At 56.8% G+C, this 18,882-nt stretch overlaps 7 protein-coding genes and 1 non-coding gene across 8 annotated transcripts; 4 read left to right on the forward strand and 4 right to left on the reverse strand.

Moving 5' to 3' along the window:
* Nucleotides 1–14: 14 nt before the first annotated feature.
* L226DRAFT_501744 (S-adenosyl-L-methionine-dependent methyltransferase) lies at nucleotides 15–1,024 on the forward strand (the record flags this gene model as incomplete). Its single annotated transcript, XM_067677845.1, has 2 exons — nucleotides 15–340; nucleotides 396–1,024. Exons 1-2 carry the CDS (start codon nucleotides 91–93, stop codon nucleotides 1,022–1,024), a joined length of 879 nt encoding a protein of 292 aa, XP_067539791.1. The 5' UTR covers nucleotides 15–90.
* Nucleotides 1,025–6,238: 5,214 nt separating this feature from the next.
* L226DRAFT_531047 (uncharacterized protein) lies at nucleotides 6,239–8,968 on the forward strand. The gene is made up of 4 exons (XM_067679995.1): nucleotides 6,239–6,476; nucleotides 6,535–6,646; nucleotides 6,703–7,101; nucleotides 7,158–8,968. Exons 1-4 carry the CDS (start codon nucleotides 6,259–6,261, stop codon nucleotides 8,505–8,507), a joined length of 2,079 nt encoding a protein of 692 aa, XP_067539792.1. The 5' UTR covers nucleotides 6,239–6,258; the 3' UTR covers nucleotides 8,508–8,968.
* A 1,445-nt stretch (nucleotides 8,969–10,413) lies between these two features.
* L226DRAFT_531048 (RNA-binding domain-containing protein) lies at nucleotides 10,414–11,720 on the forward strand. The gene is made up of 4 exons (XM_067679996.1): nucleotides 10,414–10,662; nucleotides 10,730–10,856; nucleotides 11,038–11,240; nucleotides 11,331–11,720. Exons 1-4 carry the CDS (start codon nucleotides 10,451–10,453, stop codon nucleotides 11,704–11,706), a joined length of 918 nt encoding a protein of 305 aa, XP_067539793.1. The 5' UTR covers nucleotides 10,414–10,450; the 3' UTR covers nucleotides 11,707–11,720.
* A 93-nt stretch (nucleotides 11,721–11,813) lies between these two features.
* L226DRAFT_t34 lies at nucleotides 11,814–11,896 on the forward strand. The gene has a single exon. It is a non-coding gene; the product is annotated as a tRNA-Asp (tRNA).
* Nucleotides 11,897–12,109: 213 nt separating this feature from the next.
* Nucleotides 12,110–14,461, reverse strand: L226DRAFT_456421 (uncharacterized protein; the record flags this gene model as incomplete). Its single annotated transcript, XM_067675296.1, has 13 exons — nucleotides 12,110–12,141; nucleotides 12,199–12,289; nucleotides 12,356–12,619; nucleotides 12,699–12,908; nucleotides 12,969–13,139; nucleotides 13,199–13,231; nucleotides 13,296–13,379; nucleotides 13,459–13,729; nucleotides 13,792–13,817; nucleotides 13,883–13,945; nucleotides 14,003–14,112; nucleotides 14,175–14,197; nucleotides 14,256–14,461. The coding sequence occupies 13 exons, from the start codon at nucleotides 14,459–14,461 to the stop codon at nucleotides 12,110–12,112; spliced, it is 1,584 nt and encodes a 527-aa protein (XP_067539794.1).
* A 90-nt stretch (nucleotides 14,462–14,551) lies between these two features.
* Nucleotides 14,552–15,689, reverse strand: L226DRAFT_244432 (uncharacterized protein). The gene is made up of 3 exons (XM_067673202.1): nucleotides 15,567–15,689; nucleotides 15,210–15,487; nucleotides 14,552–15,152 (listed from the first exon to the last, which is right to left on the reverse strand). Exons 1-3 carry the CDS (start codon nucleotides 15,593–15,595, stop codon nucleotides 14,878–14,880), a joined length of 582 nt encoding a protein of 193 aa, XP_067539795.1. The 5' UTR covers nucleotides 15,596–15,689; the 3' UTR covers nucleotides 14,552–14,877.
* Nucleotides 15,690–15,922: 233 nt separating this feature from the next.
* On the reverse strand, nucleotides 15,923–16,787 carry L226DRAFT_244480 (uncharacterized protein). Its single transcript, XM_067673203.1, has 2 exons — nucleotides 16,748–16,787; nucleotides 15,923–16,664 (listed from the first exon to the last, which is right to left on the reverse strand). The coding sequence occupies exon 2, from the start codon at nucleotides 16,494–16,496 to the stop codon at nucleotides 16,026–16,028; it is 471 nt and encodes a 156-aa protein (XP_067539796.1). The 5' UTR covers nucleotides 16,497–16,664; nucleotides 16,748–16,787; the 3' UTR covers nucleotides 15,923–16,025.
* Nucleotides 16,788–16,817: 30 nt separating this feature from the next.
* L226DRAFT_455720 (small monomeric GTPase) lies at nucleotides 16,818–17,888 on the reverse strand (the record flags this gene model as incomplete). Its single annotated transcript, XM_067675255.1, has 4 exons — nucleotides 16,818–16,991; nucleotides 17,049–17,132; nucleotides 17,444–17,652; nucleotides 17,780–17,888. Coding segments are annotated over 4 exons (576 nt in total), but the record flags the coding sequence as incomplete, so codon positions are not given.
* Nucleotides 17,889–18,882: the final 994 nt, after the last annotated feature.

The following is an 18,882-nucleotide window of genomic DNA, read 5'->3' on the forward strand; positions in this document are numbered from 1 at the left end:
ACTGCCGCTCGGAGAGTCGAGTCAACAAAGACGACATCGCCGCTGATACCGAGGCCGTTGAAGACAGAGGTGACTACCGCTGTCTCAACAATGTCTACGCCCCCGACCATACACGACCTCGACGGGATCGCGGCCATCTACCCACACGAGCCCGAGCATTTCAGCATCGTACGCGCTCAGGTCCAGCAGCGCGCACAGCTGGTCAACACTTGGTCCATCAAGCCCGGGGAGAAGGTGCTCGAGATAGGATGTGGCCAGGGCGATTGCACGGTCGTTTTGGCGACCGCGGTGGGGGATGAGGGATCGGTGACTGCAGTTGATCCTGCCAGTCTCGACTACGGTGCGAGAGATGTTTCGGTGCTTTGAGGATGCTCGCTGAGACAAACTTCGACCAGGCTCGCCGTACACGCTCGGACAGGCGCAAGTGCACCTCCGCGCCTCCTCCGTCGGTCACCGCATCAACTTCGTGCAAGCCGACCCCATAGGCTTCCTGCAGAGCAGCAGCGAGCACTATACCACTGCGGTGCTCGCGCAGTGCAGCTGGTACTTTGCCGCACCGCATGTCTTCTCTGACATCCTCGCCGCGCTCCTCGACCGCGTAGACAGGATCTGCATCTCAGAGTATGCACTCACCTCTACCGATTACCGCGCCATGCCCCACATCCTTGCCACCTTCGCACAGGCATCGCTTGAGTGCAGGAAGACCACGTCCACCGCGAACGTCCGCTCCATGTTGTCACCGGAGCAGCTTCGCGCTGCCGCGCTTGCTGTCGGACTGGCTGTGAAGGCCGAGACGGTCATGCAGCCTCCGGAGGGCATGCTCGATGGGTCGTGGGAGGCGGGCTACGTGGCCTCGAAGAGCTTCGAAGAGGATGTCAACAAGTACGTGTCCGATGAGCGCGAGAAGGCTGTATGCATCGCTGCTAGGGATTCTGTCCGCGCCGCGAGAGATGTGTTGAAGGCGAAAGGCGACAGGGTTCATACCATGGATATCTGGGTAGCAACGTTTGCGAAGGCGGGGTGAATGGTCGCGATGTAGATTTGGCATACTCATGTACGTCCTGTACCATGACAGCAAGAATGAAATTGAAAGGTGAGGAGAGAGCGTCGCCAGCTTTGGCGCCCATTACGCTCTGCTCTGTTCTCTCGCGTCGGACGCGCCATTCCTTCATCCTCTCAGCCTGTCTCCCATCTCGCCAAATCACCCGCACAGCTCGGATACTCACCGCTGGGGATCTCGCTTCATGAGACTTACATAAAGGTTCGACCACATCTGCAAAGGCGACGCAGGACGTAACGTAACCCGGTGCAAGAAGCTACAATCTATGACGTCCAGTACTTCTCCCGTGCATAGCCGGATGTCCGTGTCGGAGGTATGTTCCAATTCGTGGTCATCCTCCGCATCCTAATGAGAGAGAAATAGTTGTAGCAGGAAACAAATAGGAAACATGAGACTCACGCAGGACTGCCGCGTTCCGGGGCCCGAGAGGAAGAACACTCATCCGGATACAACTTGAGGCAATGTAGATCGCTGCTGAGATGAATTGTGGTTTGAAAGGGTTCAGATACGAATGGCAGGCATGCCCGCCGTTGTGGAACATTACAGTGTGGCGTCGGTGTGGGAACGTCCTGGACCCTCCTGGTGAGCCTTCTTCTGTTCTCCTTCCTTTGTTCGGCGCGTGGCGGGCGCATGATTCCGGCGAGTCTTTCAGCCTGCTGACCTTGCGCCCCAAACAGCGAGCTGCAAAGTAGGTTTCCGCTATCGTCTATGTATCGGCAAGGGATCAGGTGGGCCTGGGTGCGAGTAGTGGGCGTGTCTGTCCGCTAGTTCTGTGCCTTGGCCGGAATCTGTCAGCCGTGTATCCCCGCCCTAGTCCTTGCCTTCTGACAATTTTCTCCTGCCATAATAGTACAAACTCCGTCAATACTGAGTGCTTCAGTTTTTGGAACCCCGAGAGCCCCGCAAGGGTGTCGTCAACACAGTCCGCGCATCCATTCGGCACACCGTACGGAGAGTCAGCGGATCAATGGCGCCTACGCCTACAAACGCGTCTCGAGCTCATCAAGCTCAACGAGGACGGGAACATGCATATGCACGGCGAGCCAACATCTGAGCAGCATTGATTCATATGAATCATCACGAGATATGCAGCTCGTACGTGTCATTACCGTGCAGCCCCGAAGACAACGCGATCAATGGTAGATCCAAACGCCGCCGTTTCCAAATGCGCTTAGCGAGCTGCTTCGCACGTATCATGCACACGGTCGAGTATTCCTCCCTGACTCGTATTGTCTCTCGTTGCTTGCTTATCTGATGACCACTTGATATTCCTCCACGCCGTTGTTGTACAGAGCCTCTTTCCTTGTTCCTGCCGGTTGGCGGATGGTGCACTGTGGGCGCACTTGCTGCCTTGACCAAGGACAATAGGATTGGGGTTGTTCTCATGACGAACGTCGAACTCCAAACGGATTACCCCGAAAGCCACCAACGTGGTTGCCTTGAGGACGACTGAATCTGGGACAGCATTAGCCAGTTTGGGGAATAGTTGATACCGATACAGTTAACCTTGGTCCTTGAACCGCCGACGTGAGGGCGGAAATGGGCCAGGACTGTCCCAGGGGACATTGCGCACAGTCGTATCTGTGATATCAGAGCTCCACAAAGACATGTGCACGGAGAGTTTTTCCGCTAGGGGTACCAACCTGCCAACCGCACTTCTCTCGACACAGGACCTCCAGAAGACAGGGGCGACGAAGACAACTTGCCATCCGTGGCACATGCCCGCGACCAATGTGGACAACCTCCTGGTTTCACGAGTGGCGTAGGAAGTAGCGAGGATGCCGAGGTTGCCCCCAGCGGAGGACTCCTTACCATCACAAGCCGGTCGGGTCGGCCACGGCCTAGCACTGCGCTCCCCATCTCCGGCGGTCTCAATATTACATTGCGTCCACGAAGACGGCCGCGACGCCGCCGCCGAACTGTGGCAGGCTATGCGACCGCTGGTGAGTATATAATGGCTAGAGCTCCAAGCCCAAGCCGTCAACATCCGGTAAGTACGCATAACGATGAAGGTCGTGATAGATGTAGCTTCAGTGGCAAGAGCTCGCACTTGAGGACAACCGAGAAAGCCGAACATTAGATCCTATCACGCGGGTCACAACCGCCTCGATGCGCCGCGCGCGACGACGTATGGAGGGAGCGGGGAGAATGGCCCTCCATCTCTGTCGGCATCATGCCATCCTCGCTCTGCAAACGACATCTTCAAAGTGCATTCGACCCCAATGGTCGCGCTCTTCGTTCATATTCTCACCAGCAGACTGTGACGATGGGAGGGGCGGGAAGCCGCGGAGTTGGCGCCAGCGAACCGTCGTGATGAACTAAAGTTATGGGCCGGCGTCCGCGCGAGAGAGAACCCAGGGCTCGCAATGCCCCAGGCGAGTTGCCTACCAGCCACTCGCCGCCCGCGGTCAGCGACTCTGAGAGAGACAGGCCGAGTGAGGCGTCCAGTGGCTGGTGCAAAGGGCGGGCGGGCGACCGAGAACCGCATGGCATCTGTAAGAACATGATCAGCGTTGGGGGTTACGCCACACTGACACATCCCACACAGCTGCGCGTATGCCGTAGGATCAGCCCTGTGGAATAGTCTGCCGGGGCGCGAACCATCCACTAGGGTGCCGCACATGTGCGAGGCAGTGACCTTGTCCTAAATCGAGGAACGCGCTACCGTGGGGAGGGATGGCTCGTGCAGCCCTGCTGATATTGCTGAGAGGGCACAGAAGCTTGCTGTGAACGTAAGGGCGAGCCTGACTCGACGCGGGAGAGTTAGCGAGGAAAGTCGCTTTGATTCTGGAACTGCTAGACAGGCTAGAACGCGATCTCATTACAATGCGAGCGACACATGGACAATTTTCGAGGGACATATCCGGGGACGAGGTTGAAAGGGTCCTTGGGCCTCGATATATCGTAGTGAGGAACGGCTATCTGCGAGATCGTAAAGATGTTATCCGGGCGCACTCTCAGTGGCCTGCACCTTCCTCACGGAGTTACGGAACAAGGTCCCTCCCCGATCAAGATTCGAACGCTATTGTAGGAATGCTTCCACGATAGTATAAACCTGAACGAAAGAGTGGACGATGAGGTCCAGGGCATGTCATCTGCGACGCTGACCAACCCACGGAGAGGCCAATCCACTAGAACACATTCTGAACATAACATGAACGAAACGCCTTGTGCATAGCAACCGACAATAAGACCGCTAGAGGCTGGAACACGCATCCGTAAAGTTCAAAGAACCCACATACACCTACGGTAGGCGTTTCGAGACGTGCGCCGGCAGAGCGAAAATGGAGCTGAGATGTAGCCAGATGGGGGTCGTTCATCAGGTTGAAATTGAATGATTACGGTTGAGAACGTGGGAGGAGATGCGCCACGGATCTGAAGCTATGGGGAAGAGAACACGAATACCAGCACTGGCAGCGCGGTGATAGACTCGGGCGCTGCGATGCGAGACACTGCACACAGGATGGACACACGTAGTCACTGCCTGCAAGTAACCGGGCATGGGGAACAGTTGCAAACATTGGTTGTCAACGAAGCGAGGGTGGAATGCTAATATGGACAGGTCCGCCAGAGGGAGAGGTGCTGCCGTCGGCGTTCACGAAGAACGGAGAACCGTCTGCACCGCCCCGGACATGATGAGCAGCGGCATTCTCTGACAGACACCGACCGGTAAGTAAGAAAAGATTCTAGGTTCCAGGAGCTGTCGAAGGCGGTGGGCAGAATATGGAGCCCAAGCAGGCGGTGTCCGAGTGTGTGTTCGCTGCAGGGCTCGAGGATGGTGGTGAGTATCAGCGAGGCGGGCCCGGCTCTACAGATTAGGCGCGCCTCGGGTTGTGCTCGCAGAATTACCTGATCTGGCAACTTTGATCGTGTGTGCCTTTGTGGGTCCGCAAATAGAATCGTGGGAGAACGGCCAAACAGCGGGATCACGCGCGATGCCCCATGTTGCGCCTCTTCGCCTCTCGCTCTCGGCCATTATTGTATTTTCAAGCGACGAGGCACAAGCGTCCAGCAGATTATGGCAAGGCGGGGCCGCCGACCCCCCGCACTCCTCCCGTTAGTCTGGAAGCTGCTCAGAACAAAAGCTACGTCGCGAATGACAACCAGATTCCAGCACCGCGACAGGCCCGTCTGGGGTTGGCTGGTAGACACGTTCTCAGTGCGCATTGACATGCAATGCTGAAACGCGCGCTGCGGCGGATGTGGCATCAAGACTAGCATGCCGTCAATCTCCTTGGAGCGAGTCAGCAAGAAGGGGTCAGTGTCTTGCTCTGGTGAGTACTTCCACTCATCTCGCCCTCCCGATCGAAGTGCAACGTTGCAGGCGTTTCCCTGGTATTCTCCCGACTCGGAGGACCACTGCCAGATGACGATCTGTAATGATCACGAGCGCTCAGGAGAAAAACGCGTGAGAGTGCCGATGACCCTTGATCTGGATCTCTCGCAGCACCTCCCGCGGTCGTCCCACGGTGCGCTCGCAGCACGACCTTGTTCTTCGGTGATTCCTCTGCCGTCCTCCTCAGACGGGGTGCTTTCTGGACGTCGCTTGCAGCGTTACCTCACGGCCATCTCTTCCAACCGTTCTGATTCATGCGCTTCCGTCAATCTCTCTCTTCTCACATTCTCGCGGTCGGAACCGGAGCAGCTATCAGTTGTTGCTACAAGCAATCGCAGATATGTCCTATCTTTGAGCCTTGTGCCTATAGGCCAATGAAAACTCCTCTCCTGGCTGAGCCCAAGGCGCATTGTTGGAAAGACGGAAATGTGTCAACTTGCTGCTGTGGGGCAGGTCCGGGGAGAGATAGATTCTTCCGACATCCTCCTAACAGTCTGTCTTGTTTCCTGACTTGCAGTACATCTCAAGTTTCAACTGAAGATGAGATCGGCGAGGAGGCGTGCGAGCCATGTCTGCGACAAAAAACTGTAGTCTTGGAAAATACAATAGCTTTCCAGGCCTACCGTTCTTGTCGCGGTCACCGCTTGCGCGTCAGCTCGCCGATCTCATCTTCGTTCTCAGTCGTCGGGCCGATGACATGCACTGCCGGTCCTGGAAAGATCTGAAGAGATATTCGAGGCATGCATACCTCAAGGCTTCCGGCGTCTGTTGGGCGGTCGTGGACCTACAGAGAAGATGATTTAAACGCGTCCTCATTTTCCAGACCCCCTCATCCCGCCACAGTTTGCCCCCGCCATCCAACATGGATGCCTTCTCCTTCCCCACCGATCAGCTCTTCGGTCAGCTATCGCGTCTCGTCGACGGCGACCACTCCGTCTTCATCCGCACCGACTCCCAAACGTTCCTCGAGTACCATCGTGGTGGGAAGAGCAGCGTATTTACGTCACATGTCGCCGCCCTGATGCCCAACGTGGTCATCAAGCTGCAGACGCCTCTAGTCCCCTCAGTTATCTCCTCCGTGTACGTCCGCGTCGCCGCCCGCTCCCTCTACAGCCACTCATCCTCCTCCTTCCTCCAGTCAGCCACAGCAGGGCCGTCCAGTGCAGCGCGACCCCCACACCCGTCTGTATGTCGCAGATGGGCTCACCGACATCATTGGCCTTGTCAAGGACCATAAGGCCGCGACGCTCGTACGCCCACACTGTTCCTGCTGTGCTGTGGTGGTAATGACTGTTCATCCTTCCAGCGCGAAGATGCTACGCTCGTCTCGTGGTCGAACACCAGCCTTCACGAGGCCTTCACCTCGTTGTTCATCGTATACAAGGAGCTCCATACCCTCCTCACCAAGTACGACCCGGCGCGCGCCATCGACCCCGTTCCCTTCTTCGGTGACGGTCTCTTCGACAACTCCTTGGGCATGGACTGCTTCGATCAGTTCATCCACAACTACGAACCGTCGACGACTGTGGGCGGTAAGCCGCAGGACTTCTCGACCTTCCTTCCGGCAGCCCGTCGCACGTTGCCTCCCCTGGGAACGCTGGAGAGTGTAAACTCTATCGACAGCCTCTTCTCATCGGCATTCCGCGCCTCCTACGTCAGCTCCCGTTCTGCTTCTGGTGTTCAGTCTCCCATGCTCGGAGATTCGGTGAGTGTTCTCACATCTTGGTCATGGAATCCGCGTGCTGAAGTGTCACTTCGCAGCCTACCACCTACATGTCGTCTAGCATCTCACGCCTGTGCATCGACAACACGCCCCTGGGCTCTGCCTCGATGTTCTCTCCGGCCGCCATGTCCTACACGTTCTCGAGCCCATCAGCATCCTCCAGCAGTGCCTCCGATGGCATGCTGTCCACTCCGATGACGATCGCCCCATCCGTCCTCTCATCTCCCAACTCATGGGAATCGACTCCCTTCACGGACAGCCCCGCTCTCCCAGTGATCCTCGAGACCCCTCTGGAAGAACATTTCGACGAGGAGTCTGCTTCCCACTTCCTCAACGGCCCCGAGCTGCCCGAATCACAGCCTATGATCAGCCCTGTGCTGCCGCCGTCCCCTCGGGAGGAATCTGCTCCGATGTCCGTCGTCGATAGCCCCAAGCGTAAGCGTTCCTCACCCGCTCCAGCTAAGGAGGTCCCAGCCGCGCCCAAGTCTCCCTCTAAGGTCCGTGCTTCAGCTGCCGAGAAGCCCCGCTCGCGTGCGAAAACACCGAAAGCCACTGCTTCCCGCCCACAAAAGCCTCTCCCAGCACCGAAGAAGGTCAAGGCCAAACCCGCGACTCCTCCGGCGCCCAAGCGCGGTGTCTGCCCTCTCCCTGGACGCGTCGTCAAGTCATCCCGCCGTTCCACGTTCGCTAGCAGCTCTGCATCCGAGCCCATCTTCGCCCCTAAGTCACCGATCGCCAATCGTCGTCCCCTCCTCCTCTCGAACTCGCTCAGCTCTGACGAAGAGAGCGAGCACGAGCACATCCACGATGACTGCGATTCCGACTGCGATGATGCGAGCGAGTACGAGGCGGACCGCTCATCGGACGATGACGAGGAGTTCCGCCCCTACAAGCGCACCCGCAGCTCCTCATACGTCTCTCTACCCTCCGTTGACGACTCTTCGCGCACGCGCCGGAAGGCCCGCACGCAGAAGATTAACGCCGCGATGGGCTTGGGGTCTGCGCGGCGCAAGAGCTCCTCCTCCTCCTACTCGAAGCGGCGTAAGGGCAAGAAAGAGCTGGAGCCACGGACACCGTGCATCTTCTTCCACATCTGCGAGAAGGACTTTAGCCGGCACAGCGACATGGTGCGCCATGTCAACCATTCGTGCACAGGCAACCCCAACAAGCTGTTTGCCGTGTGCCCGGTATGCGACTACGTCGCATCGCGCAACGATGCGTCAATCCGGCATAAGGGCTCGGAGCACTGCAGACAACGCCTCAAGGCGAAGCTCGAACGCCTGGAACAAGAGGAGGCTGAGGCTGAGGCGGCCGAAGCAGCGGAAGAGGACGCCGATATGGCTATAGAGGCTGAGACTGCTGAGGCTGAGGCTGTGGACGAGCAATAGCTCGCTGTCTGGCTAGGGTCGTGTCACTGAGGCTCTGCGCTCGTGTTCACTCTGGTTTTGCTGCGTGCTCTCTTGCTCGGCTGCCAGTGGATGATCCTTGGTTCTAGTTTTTTATCTTCTCTCTCTCTCTTTTAATGTTGGTATTGTCTTTAGTCTGCGGTGCGGCTCTGCTCACGCCTGGACGTTCCCCTAACTTAACGCGGATGTCTCACGCATCTCGGCCTCTGTTTCTCTGCACATCGCTTCCTATCATCGCTATTCTCATCCACATACCCCCAGCCCCGATCATCTGTTCCTGTACAAAGTCTTGTCGCATCCGTGTACTTGTATCTGGGTCAATTCATTGGCTCTGTGGTCTGTGCTTCTCTCCTTCCCCCGACCGCGGTCGGACAATGACGCTCACGAAGTGTTCGCCGCGCCCCCGTTTGAATTCCTTCCGGACTAGTCCCACCAACACGAAGCTCGTCCCGGGCGGCCGCAAGTGAGATGTGCGCGGCTCATTTCGTCAATGCACGTCGCCAGCCGCTCCCATGGACCCACAATTCTGAGAGTGCCGGATCCGCCGCTTCCGGTGCACAGGGTATGTGCCACCCGCCCTACTTGCCCAAGCACGGCCATGCGTGCATTCCGAGCGCCTTGTGCGTGAACTTGAGGATCCTTGGCACATGGCCCATGTCATAACCGTGTGCCCGGGAATATATCGTCTTCTCTCTGTAGTCGCAATCGCTGTCGACGCGAGAATGAGTCCGATGATCGACTGACGGCGTCTTGGGAAAAGGGCGCACATCACAGGGCATACTTACCATGCACGCTCCCAGACCGTACTTGGTGCCGGCCTTCGGTACGTCCGACGCGGCTACCAACCCAAGGATGACGATGGGCCCGATATGTCGCAGAGCGTCGCAACATACGGTAGGTTTGTATTGCGATATCACACGAACTGTCCACTGCGGATAATCAGAGGAACACATCTGGAAGTTACGGCAGCCTGCCGTAGTAATAATGCATTATGAGGATCGAGACGCACCGTACGCACGCAACCCGTTGCCCAATGGCACCAGCGCCGTGTTCCTATGGCTTAGCGTTGAGAACAAAAGACCGTCCGAAGGCTCGAGATGCGAGCGGAGAATGAACAGACATCACAGCCGCATTGTATCGTCCTGCCAATCAAGGTAATTTCAGGCCTCCGAGCGAGCGGCGGCGTGGGGGCACTGATCCAGGTGGTGGTTTAGTGTTCTGTAAAGCATCGTGCCATGGGCCCATGGCCGTTTCTGTCAAGACCGAGTCAGGTGCGGCAGAACGCGCGGACGCAGATTGGCCACGTACGGCTAGCATGAGCAGGCACCACTGCTGTCTCCGTCTTCTGCGTCGTCGTCGAACTGATGCACGCGGGTGTAAATGTGCCTCAAGGCTGCTGGTCCACTTCATTATCGAGCACACATCAGAGGTCTCTGGCCTTGATCCTTCCGACATGTCTGTATCTGTGCGCTGCGCTTCGGAGGTCGGGCTGTATCGAGCGTCTGGTATTTCCCGTCATGTCAACGCGAGACAGGAGTGTCCGCGGATTTACGTTGTATCCAAACGCCTGGTTCAACGACTGTTTTGCAGCTCAGAATATCTCGATGTGCGAGTTAGATGCAAGAACCCCAAAACATGGCACATTGCTAAGGATTTGCCACCATCGGAGTGAATGATGTCCTCAAGGCACGACCGTCAGAGTAATTGAATATTTCACGCTTCACCTCATGGGCATCTTCAATAGGCGAGGTAAATTTGGAGAATTCTGTCTGTGTTGACGGGCCACGGCCACACATGATGGTTGTCGGTCAAGAAACCTCCGAGGGCGCCTAGAATCGGCGAGATTCAGCGTCAAACCGGGGGCGGGGACAGACGCCAGCGAGACCTCTCTCTCTCTTCCGCCGACGTTCTCATCGCCGCACCTCATGGCTAGCAGTCCTATTGAACGCTCGCCGCCTGCGACTTCTTCGGAGCAGGCTACGCCGAACATCGCCTCAGAGAGCCTTAGCGAACACTTGTCTTACCCCACATTGGCCGAACCCGCGGCGCCAGTGGCGTCTTCTTCGACGGCAACACAGGCGCGACCCCTCCTCAAGGATCGCTTATATGTTGGAAATCTTCATCCGAGTGTGGACGAGTGCGTGTCTGGAGCGTTTGCTGCTGCGAGCGTCGTGCTGGGTTCTGAGTGTGACGTCTTTGGTCAGATACACCCTACTCCAAGTATTCTCCAAGTTTGGGAAGATATCCAAGCTCGACTACCTCTTTCACAAGTCTGGTCCGCTGAGGGGAAAACCGAGGGGCTATGCTTTTGTGGAGTATGGAAGTAAAGACGTACGTTCTTACTCTAACTGTTCTCAGACACGCGCTGAACCCGGGTATCCTCTTTCATGGCACCGCATACAAATACGACGGCATGGCGTATCTCATACCCATGTGCAGTCGTTCCCGGGGTCAGCGGCGGTTGGGTAAAGTTGAATATACGCTCAAGCCACCGCTATCTGCTCTTTCTTAGGATGCGGAGAGGGCCCTCACGCATGCTCACGATAAGCTCTTGCGTGGCCGCAAACTCGTCGTAACCTATGCAAACCAAGCGCCGCTTGATTCAGCATCAGGAGCGTTCGGGACGGGGTCGAAGAACCGTAGGCCGATGAGCGAAGTTGGGAAACCCACCACGCTCAGCCTGCTGAAGAGCGCAGGAACAGGACGGGCCAACGCGTAAGTCTTCTGTCTACCTACCCCCTGGACCTGGGTTATTCTGTTCGTTACTATCGGACGAAGACTCAGCCACCACCTTCCCATCTACAGAACCGATGCCAAGATTGCGCGAATGGAGGCGAAACTAAGGCAGCTGGAGGGCGCTTCGACTGCATCGGCGGTCGGAAGCCTGCCAGGGCACCCGTCTCTTCCGCCGAAGCCTGTCGCAGCTGCGGCGGCTACCACCTCTAGTCCACGACTTACGCCCACACACGCAACTCCTGGCGCAGCGCCTGCTGCGAGGGAACGAAGGCATGCCCCACCCTTGCCGTCCTTGCCCATCATCCCATCCACACATCCCCCGAACAAGGTGGAGAAAGGTCTTCCCCTGGTGTCCTCCGCATCTCCTCCCATCCGCCCGTCTAACAAGAAGCATAGTCTTTCTGGCATCAGGATAGTGAAGAAGAATCCTGGATCGACTGGTTGACAGGTGTACGGTCTGATAGTCTTACATGTATCACGTATGTATTGGCATCCAAAGATCAAGAATGAAGTATTTCCGCGATACATAGGGGCTTAAGTGGACTCACTACATCCCTGGTAGTATATCGGTTAGTACACGCGCCTGTCATGTAAACTGACCGCGCGAAAGCGGGGTTCGACTCCCCGCCAGGGAGGTTGTTTCATCTTTTGGATGCTTTTTGTGCTCACTGGTCCGAGTTATCTCCTCTTTGAGCCTCCTTGCACGACAACGGTTATGATAAAACTCTTGGGGTACTTGATTTGAACTAATGTGCGCAATATATACACATGTGCGAGGTCGTCGAGATTGAAGTCATCCAAGAATGCAAAGAAACCCCCAATTCATAATAGAAATCGATCCATAACGTCTAGCATGGCCCGTTGTCGACCCAGACGCCAGCTACAGACGAATTGTCAACCCTAGTGTTAACATTATCTACAGAGTAAGCCCACATACCAGATCCACCGGGAATATCACCGAGGGTCCACCACGACGCTGTCCAGAGGTCGCCCTTGTAAGTCGCCTTCTGGCCGCCAGTGTAAGTCGTCTGCGAAGAGGCAGACTCGTCAGCAAACAGCCGCGAGGAAGAACGAGAGCTACTGCGAATACGTACAGTCGCACTCCATGCAGAGACAGTCGAGCACGCGCCGCTGCCACCGGTGGGAGTCGAAGTTGAGGTCGTCGTAGAGGTCGGAACAGTCGTCGTGGAGGTCGGGACTGACGTGCTGCTGGAGGATCCACCCTGGCCCATGTTGTTACGGATGTTGTCCCACTTGCTGTTGGGGTAGTTGATGTGATTCTGGGTCTGATCCAGGGAGCCGTACACGCCCGCGGTCGTGCCGACGAGAGAGTCAGAGCCGGACTTGTCGGTGGAGAGCTGCAAGTCGGCCAGATTGTGTCAGCCGAACCTGCGATCATGCATGCATGTCATTGGAAAGGCGGCGCTCAATACTCACGTCCCAGAACATGGAGCCAGAAAGACCGTTGGACTGGACATATTGGGCCTTGAGAGTGGCGATGTGGGGGGTATCGTACGAGACGAGCTCGCCCTTGGACGCATCATACGAGTAGCTCGAGATGTCCGTCAGGTTCTCGTAAACAGTTGCGCCTGCAATCGGGAGAGCCTTGTAGGAGTAGATGCCAGCCTCGATCGTGCCGGGACCGATCTGTGACGTCCGTCTTGATCAGTATTCTTTCGAGGCATATTCGCAAGAGCATGAACATACGCCGTTGTAGGGCGCGCCGATGCCGGTGGTGTCCTCGAACGCGCGGCCGTAGAGCGGGATACCCATGTTGATCTTGGACGCGGTCGCGCCGTGGGAGGTGTAGTACTTGACCGCCTTGTCGGTGGAGACGTTCGTGCGAGTGCCGCCGTACACATTAGCCTGGTTGTCGGCCTGGGCAGGATACGAGTTAGCCTCTTGCAGGTTCCTGCAAGCTGGAAGCAGGAGCTTACCCAAGTCAGCCAGGAGCCAGCGTAGTCGTAAGCCTGGATGCCAGAAGAAGGGTCTATCAGGAGCGCCGCGGCGTCGCACATGAGAATCCGCGCATACCATGAGGTTCCAGTAGTCAAGGGCGGCGTCCATCGTGGACATCTTGAGCCACTCGTAGTTGTCTGAGCCAGCGGGGACGGCCGCCTGCCAATCAAGGCGGATCAGCTTTGAGTACATTCCGCCCCAAGCGTCCCGAAATAGGTGCCGCCTGGCGGAGACGTACCGTGAGGAGGTAGGGCGTCGCATCGCCCTTCTGCTTCTGCAGGTTGGTGAACGCGGTGCGCAGCTCAGTGAGCAGGGAGGCGAAGCTAGAAGCCAGGGCGTCCGAGTTCGGGTACTCGAAGTCAATGTCGATACCATCGAAGCCGTAGTTCTCGATCAGGCTGACGGCGCCCGAAACGAATGTTGCACGCTTCGAGGCATCAGTGACGAAGTTGAAGTGGCCGGCCTGGGAGTACGTCCAGCCGCCGATGGAGAGCAAGACCTTGAGGTTCCTGCATATGGAAGAGACTGATTTAGCATCGGAGCACGCGGAGCTGCCGTGAGCTTATCCGACCTGTGGCTGAGCTTGAGGAGGTAGAGCTGGGTGCGGAGGCGGGGTATGAGCGTCTCGGACGATCTATCGCGGTGTCAGGGAAGGCTCGTACCTGCTTCAAGCAACCGTAGAGGTTGTTGCCCGGCTCGTCCCACGAGTCTCCGTCGAAGTGTTTCTGTGCGCACCTTCAGTCAGTCCATCTGCCCTGTCACATGCTGAGGCACAAGCTCACCTGCTCATCCGCGTACGAATCAGTAAGCGAGATGGCACCGGTGTCCGCAGAAACATCGGCAAATGAGTACAGGATGTGCGTCAATGGCGTCGGGTTGATGTCCGTCGGCTCTGCGGGGGAGAATAAGTGGGCATGTTTCCCAGGAGCGGCGGAGAGCAAACCCATCACTCACGGAAGTTGGCACCATAAATACCCCTGCGCCGCCAATGTAATCAGTAGGTAAGTCTGGGCCGTGATCGTTCCCGCGACGCACCAGTTCGTGAAGTACGCAGCCTGAACCTTCGTGTTCGCACGCTTGTGGATGACCTTAGTCTCCGCCTCTCCGGTGGCGAACTTCCTGGGCACATCCTTGTAGGCCGCAGGACGGTGCATAACCTGCGTCGCGTCGACGACAACCACAGCGGCCAAGGCGGCCACGGCGAGGAAGAGGATGCGCTTCAGTGTAGCCGACATAGCCATGATATCCGAGGAGGGTATGTGGAGTGTCGGTGCTGGGGGAGGGAGGAAGGCCTCTTTGTGGCGAGCGGTTCGGGTTCTTCTTACTCGAGGTACGCGGACCTTTTGTATCCCTCGAGAAGACGGTCCCGGGGCTCGGAAAGGGTCCCGCGGCGTGTAATGCGACCCAGAAACCTCCAAGAAGCGAGGAGCGTGCAAGAGGTAGCCCCAAGAGGGCCTGGGACGATATGATGCACCTGCAGAATCGCGATGCAGCAGATGCGTTCCATATGGTCGCTGTGGGTTTCCAGACGCCATACGCTTCTTTGGAATCCGCCCAATACGCGCTCCCGCACGCGAGAGCGCGCAGTGGTATCATGACCTGCGGTCCCAGATGGCTGTATGGTCGGCTGCTGAGGAAGGCCATGAGCCCGATATGCCTATCGGACAATGTGCCGGGGGCTAGTGTATATGCACCATGCTTGCTGCGTCGTCCCAGACCGGCATGTCAGAGCGTATTGGGCTTTGCCGCCGAGTGCCCATGCTGCAATGCAGTCACCGTAACTCGCGTTGGCGTGGTTACTGGGCACATTGTCGCGCCGCCTTGAGCGCCCGACAAGCCCAACTTGGTGTTGCGACGGTGCGCAGGAGGTGCTGGTACCCAGGCCAGACAGACCCAGTCGGGGAAATTGGATTAAGCACTTTGGGCGCGGAGCTGTGATTGAGGTGGTCAGCTTGTGCCTCGAGAACATGGGCAAGGTCATAAGCTTACTAGAATGATCAACTGATGCCGGGGACCATGTGGCATGTCGTCGTCGTGCATCAAGGTTGCTCAAAGGAGAAGAGAAGTGCGGGATGCCCAGAACTATAACCGTGCGGACTGCGCTCGTCTGCTGAGTCGCAGTCTTGTTGACATTCAATTCACCATCAGGGAACAACTGCAATGTGCTCTCGGGAGTCGGATAACGTGTTGCCTCGTCACTGGCATGGCTGCCGGAGTGCCCGGTTGCGCAGGTGGGATCGTCCAGCTGGTAAAGAGAAGTCACCGGGCTTATCGTACAACATGGGTCGATAAGATAGATGCGTGAGCGTGGCCATTCATTATGACAAGCTCAACTCAGAAGCTCACCGAGGTCCTCGCGAGCGATGTCGCCACATATGAATGCGGGCCCGACATGATACAATAGTATATTTGCAGAAGCATGTCGAGGATCGTGTACTTGCTCGAAACTTGCTGAGCGGGTACAGGAGAAGAGAGGTTGACCGTGGGGTGCGAACCTCACGCCAGCTCACCGGATGCGGATCAGTCACGGCCCGGATCGTTCGAAGCAAGGTTGTGCCAGTGTATCACTAACTGCTCCACGCACATCACTTTGTATGTGCGCAGGCATGACATGTGGGTCGCAATCCCGGACATACAACTCGAAGCATGAGAGTATAATGTTCAGCAACTTAACTAGGGCGTCATCGCCATCGCTAGACTCAGGCTGTACATGCGGACGACGTCACACGAGCACACTACTTGGATGGATATCTACACAACATGTTTGTCGAGACCAAAAACCAAAAAGTCATACAAAGCTTGGTATTAAGGGTAGCCTTCTGATATGTATAGGCGAACTGTGTGGAAAATAAAGCAAGCAAATGACGATGGACTGGACTGGACTGTGGTGTGGATGATGGTGATAGTACTTGGGGCGTTGTGTTCAGGAGACTGGCGAGCATGCGACGACGTGTGACGGGTTATGGCGATTATATAGGCGATGCAGACGAGCGAGAGTGACATAAGAAAATGCAGCAAACTGACAAAACGACAACAGTGTACGAGCGCAATAGTACTAGACGACGTGATGGGATTCGGCGACGGAGGGGACGGTATGTCTGAGGAGCGGATGGATGAGACGGGAAGCGACGATGTTGGGAATGAGGTCGAGCGGAGCAGAGGAGAGGAGAGAACGAAACCAGGGAGGAGTGCCGAGGAGGGGTAACGACGAGCGAGAGCTCGCGACATGGGAGGGGTGATGGGAAGGGGAAAGCATCGGGGGGAATAAACTAGCATCGAAAGGAGACAGGCTGTGTACCGTATAAGTCCATTTCTGCATCATCCTTGCAGCCTTGAGGGCACTTGTTGCCCATGTGCTTCACGCCGAGGCGTTGTATAGAACAATGTGGTCTCCTTGAGAGATCGCCAATTCGAGGCCGGTGCCATCTGCACCGTTGCTGTAGGCTGTTCACCAAGCGTATGTGTCAGACATGTGCCCCGCGAAGCTTGTGCCGATGTATGACGTATGTCCGCAGGACGATGCGTACCTGATTCTTTTGCGCTTCCCGCCAGATTCCAGTCCACGCCTCAATCTCTAGACGTCGTCCTCGTCATGCACTATACGTCGACATACATAAGTATTGGCTCGCCCACGCCGTCGATCTCTGGAATGACGCATTTCAGGTCAAACGCCTTCGCCAGGACGATCTTGAAGATCTTCTGGACATTGATCGAGGCTGACGTTGAGCAGAATATTAGGGAGGCGTGCATCGCCTTTGCGAAGCGTTTCGCCTGTTATTGCGACATGAGCAGACGGCAGAAGAGGGAAAGGCTCCGCACGAGACGAACCTGTTTGGTGATCTCTTCTTGCTCGTCTCTTGGGAACGTCGAAAAGGTATCGAATTTGGTGCCGATCAAGAAAGGGATGGCGGTCTGCGAGAACGCTTGTCAGCACAAAGATATCAAGAAGCAGTCGTGCGGGGTTTGCTCGGTGGGTGGATCCTCTCAGAAGGTCCCTGCTTCTCTTTCGAGGAGCCTTGAATGGTGGCGCGGAGCTCTCTCGCGACGATCGTGCCGCTAATGATATGGAAGTCGTGTCTCGGGAAGCGGGGGCTTGATCGACCCGTGGCATATACTTTGAGACTGCCTAAGGCCCATCTGTGGCCTCCACCGACGCGACAAAGGAAGATCCCCGCCGCCGAGCGCGCCGCGCGACCTGCGAACGAACGAGACTGGATACACACCTTGTTGAACCCCCTAGCTTGTCGATACCATTCCTTCACCGAGTTCAACGTCGATTTCCGTGAGAGGTCGAACATGAAGAGAATCGCCACCGCATCATTGCACACCAGTGGCAACATGTTCACGAATTCTCGCTGCCCGCCCAGATCCCACAGCGAGAACGTGATGGATGTGCGGCGCACTGTGATGGTCTTCTCCATGAAGTTGACGCCTGGATATCAGGAGCATTGCGCGAGGATGAGCGCGGATGGGGATGGCGCACGGACGAGGATCAACGAATGGAATGGAGGACCAATCAACGATACTAGGACGCGTTTCTAGCGAGATCGAGTACATACCTAGCGTCTGGATATAGTCCTCATCAAAGTGCCCCTCGACATATTTCACCATGAGACTCGTCTTCCCTATTTGCGAGTCGCCCAGCATGCCAACTTTGATCACGACGCTATACAAGGACCGAAGTTGAAGTTCAAACTCGACATTAGTTCATCGCGACAGCGCAGACGGACCTGTTCTGCTCAGCGCCGTTCTCGCCGTTGAGCCTTGACGAGCTGGGGCCGGCATTTGCGGTGGGAGTGGGTGAACTTGACGAGGCGGACGCCGACATGTGCCAAACGCGTGCGGGGAGGGGAGGAGGAGCGGAAGGGGGAGAAAGAGCAAAGAGAACCGAGATAAGAAAGGAAAGAAGCAGGAAAAGGAGTGCTCCCGCTGCTCGTGCGAGGACGACAGAGATCAGAACCAACCGGTCGGCGGATGCGGAGGATGCGGATGTTCAGGAATCGGGGACGAGATTACTGCGCAGACCAGAGAGAAAGGAGGAAGGAACCGAAAGGAAGGACGCGTTCTGAGTCGCTCTGGGAGCTCGAGGCGTGTGGACGGGAAAAGGAGCCCACCGACGGGGAACGGGGAGGGTTGGACGCCAGCCAGGCAGAACAGCGGGAGAGGAGAACGCAAGCCGCCGCGCATGCCTCGATGGTAACGGCCTCGGCGCCTGCCTCGATACCAGCGCTCGCCACTGCCGTCGTCGTCGCGTAGCACAATGGACAGCACCGCGAGTATGGGTATTTCTCGTCTACGAGCTACAGCCGACTGTTCTGTGTATGCAGCTGATCGCTTGTCGAGTGCGGTACAGGTCATACATGCTCAAGTCACCGGCTCCCGTCGGGCTTCATCTCGTCCCTAATTACTCTTACTTAGACTTTGTAGCGTGTTGCCTCGGCTTTCACAGTGAGCGGAACCCGAGCACGCGTGTAGTAGAATTGTCGCGTCTGTGGCTGACGTGTCACTCGGCGTACATACTTGCATATGCATGAGACGTTCTAGCCGTGGCCGCACCATCTACAAGCAGCAAAAACTGTATAGTACACCGGCAAGCATCGTCGGGCAGAGGGTTCGCGTAGTACGTACCACGCCTCAACCTGCAGGCGTGCCTTTGGCGGTT

The sequence above is a fragment of the Lentinus tigrinus genome (assembly GCF_003813185.1).
Source record: "Lentinus tigrinus ALCF2SS1-7 unplaced genomic scaffold L226scaffold_4, whole genome shotgun sequence".
NCBI lineage: Eukaryota > Fungi > Basidiomycota > Agaricomycetes > Polyporales > Polyporaceae > Lentinus > Lentinus tigrinus.

Bases quoted from the DNA above. Each gene is read 5' to 3' on its own strand.
- L226DRAFT_531047 (XM_067679995.1), top strand. From the start codon at position 6,259: ATGGATGCCTTCTCCTTCCCCACCGATCAGCTCTTCGGTCAGCTATCG. The intron at 6,477-6,534 runs GTACGTCCGCGT...TCCTTCCTCCAG, and splicing joins CCCTCAGTTATCTCCTCCGT to TCAGCCACAGCAGGGCCGTC. The intron at 7,102-7,157 runs GTGAGTGTTCTC...GTCACTTCGCAG, and splicing joins CTCCCATGCTCGGAGATTCG to CCTACCACCTACATGTCGTC.
- L226DRAFT_531048 (XM_067679996.1), top strand. From the start codon at position 10,451: ATGGCTAGCAGTCCTATTGAACGCTCGCCGCCTGCGACTTCTTCGGAG. The intron at 10,663-10,729 runs GTGCGTGTCTGG...GTCTTTGGTCAG, and splicing joins CTTCATCCGAGTGTGGACGA to ATACACCCTACTCCAAGTAT. The intron at 10,857-11,037 runs GTACGTTCTTAC...GCTCTTTCTTAG, and splicing joins TGGAGTATGGAAGTAAAGAC to GATGCGGAGAGGGCCCTCAC.
- L226DRAFT_244432 (XM_067673202.1), bottom strand. From the start codon at position 15,595: ATGTGGCGACATCGCTCGCGAGGACCTCG. The intron at 15,488-15,566 runs GTGAGCTTCTGA...TTGTACGATAAG, and splicing joins CATCGCTCGCGAGGACCTCG to CCCGGTGACTTCTCTTTACC. The intron at 15,153-15,209 runs GTAAGCTTATGA...CCTCAATCACAG, and splicing joins GGCATCAGTTGATCATTCTA to CTCCGCGCCCAAAGTGCTTA.
- L226DRAFT_244480 (XM_067673203.1), bottom strand. From the start codon at position 16,496: ATGCTAGTTTATTCCCCCCGATGCTTTCCCCTTCCCATCACCCCTCCC.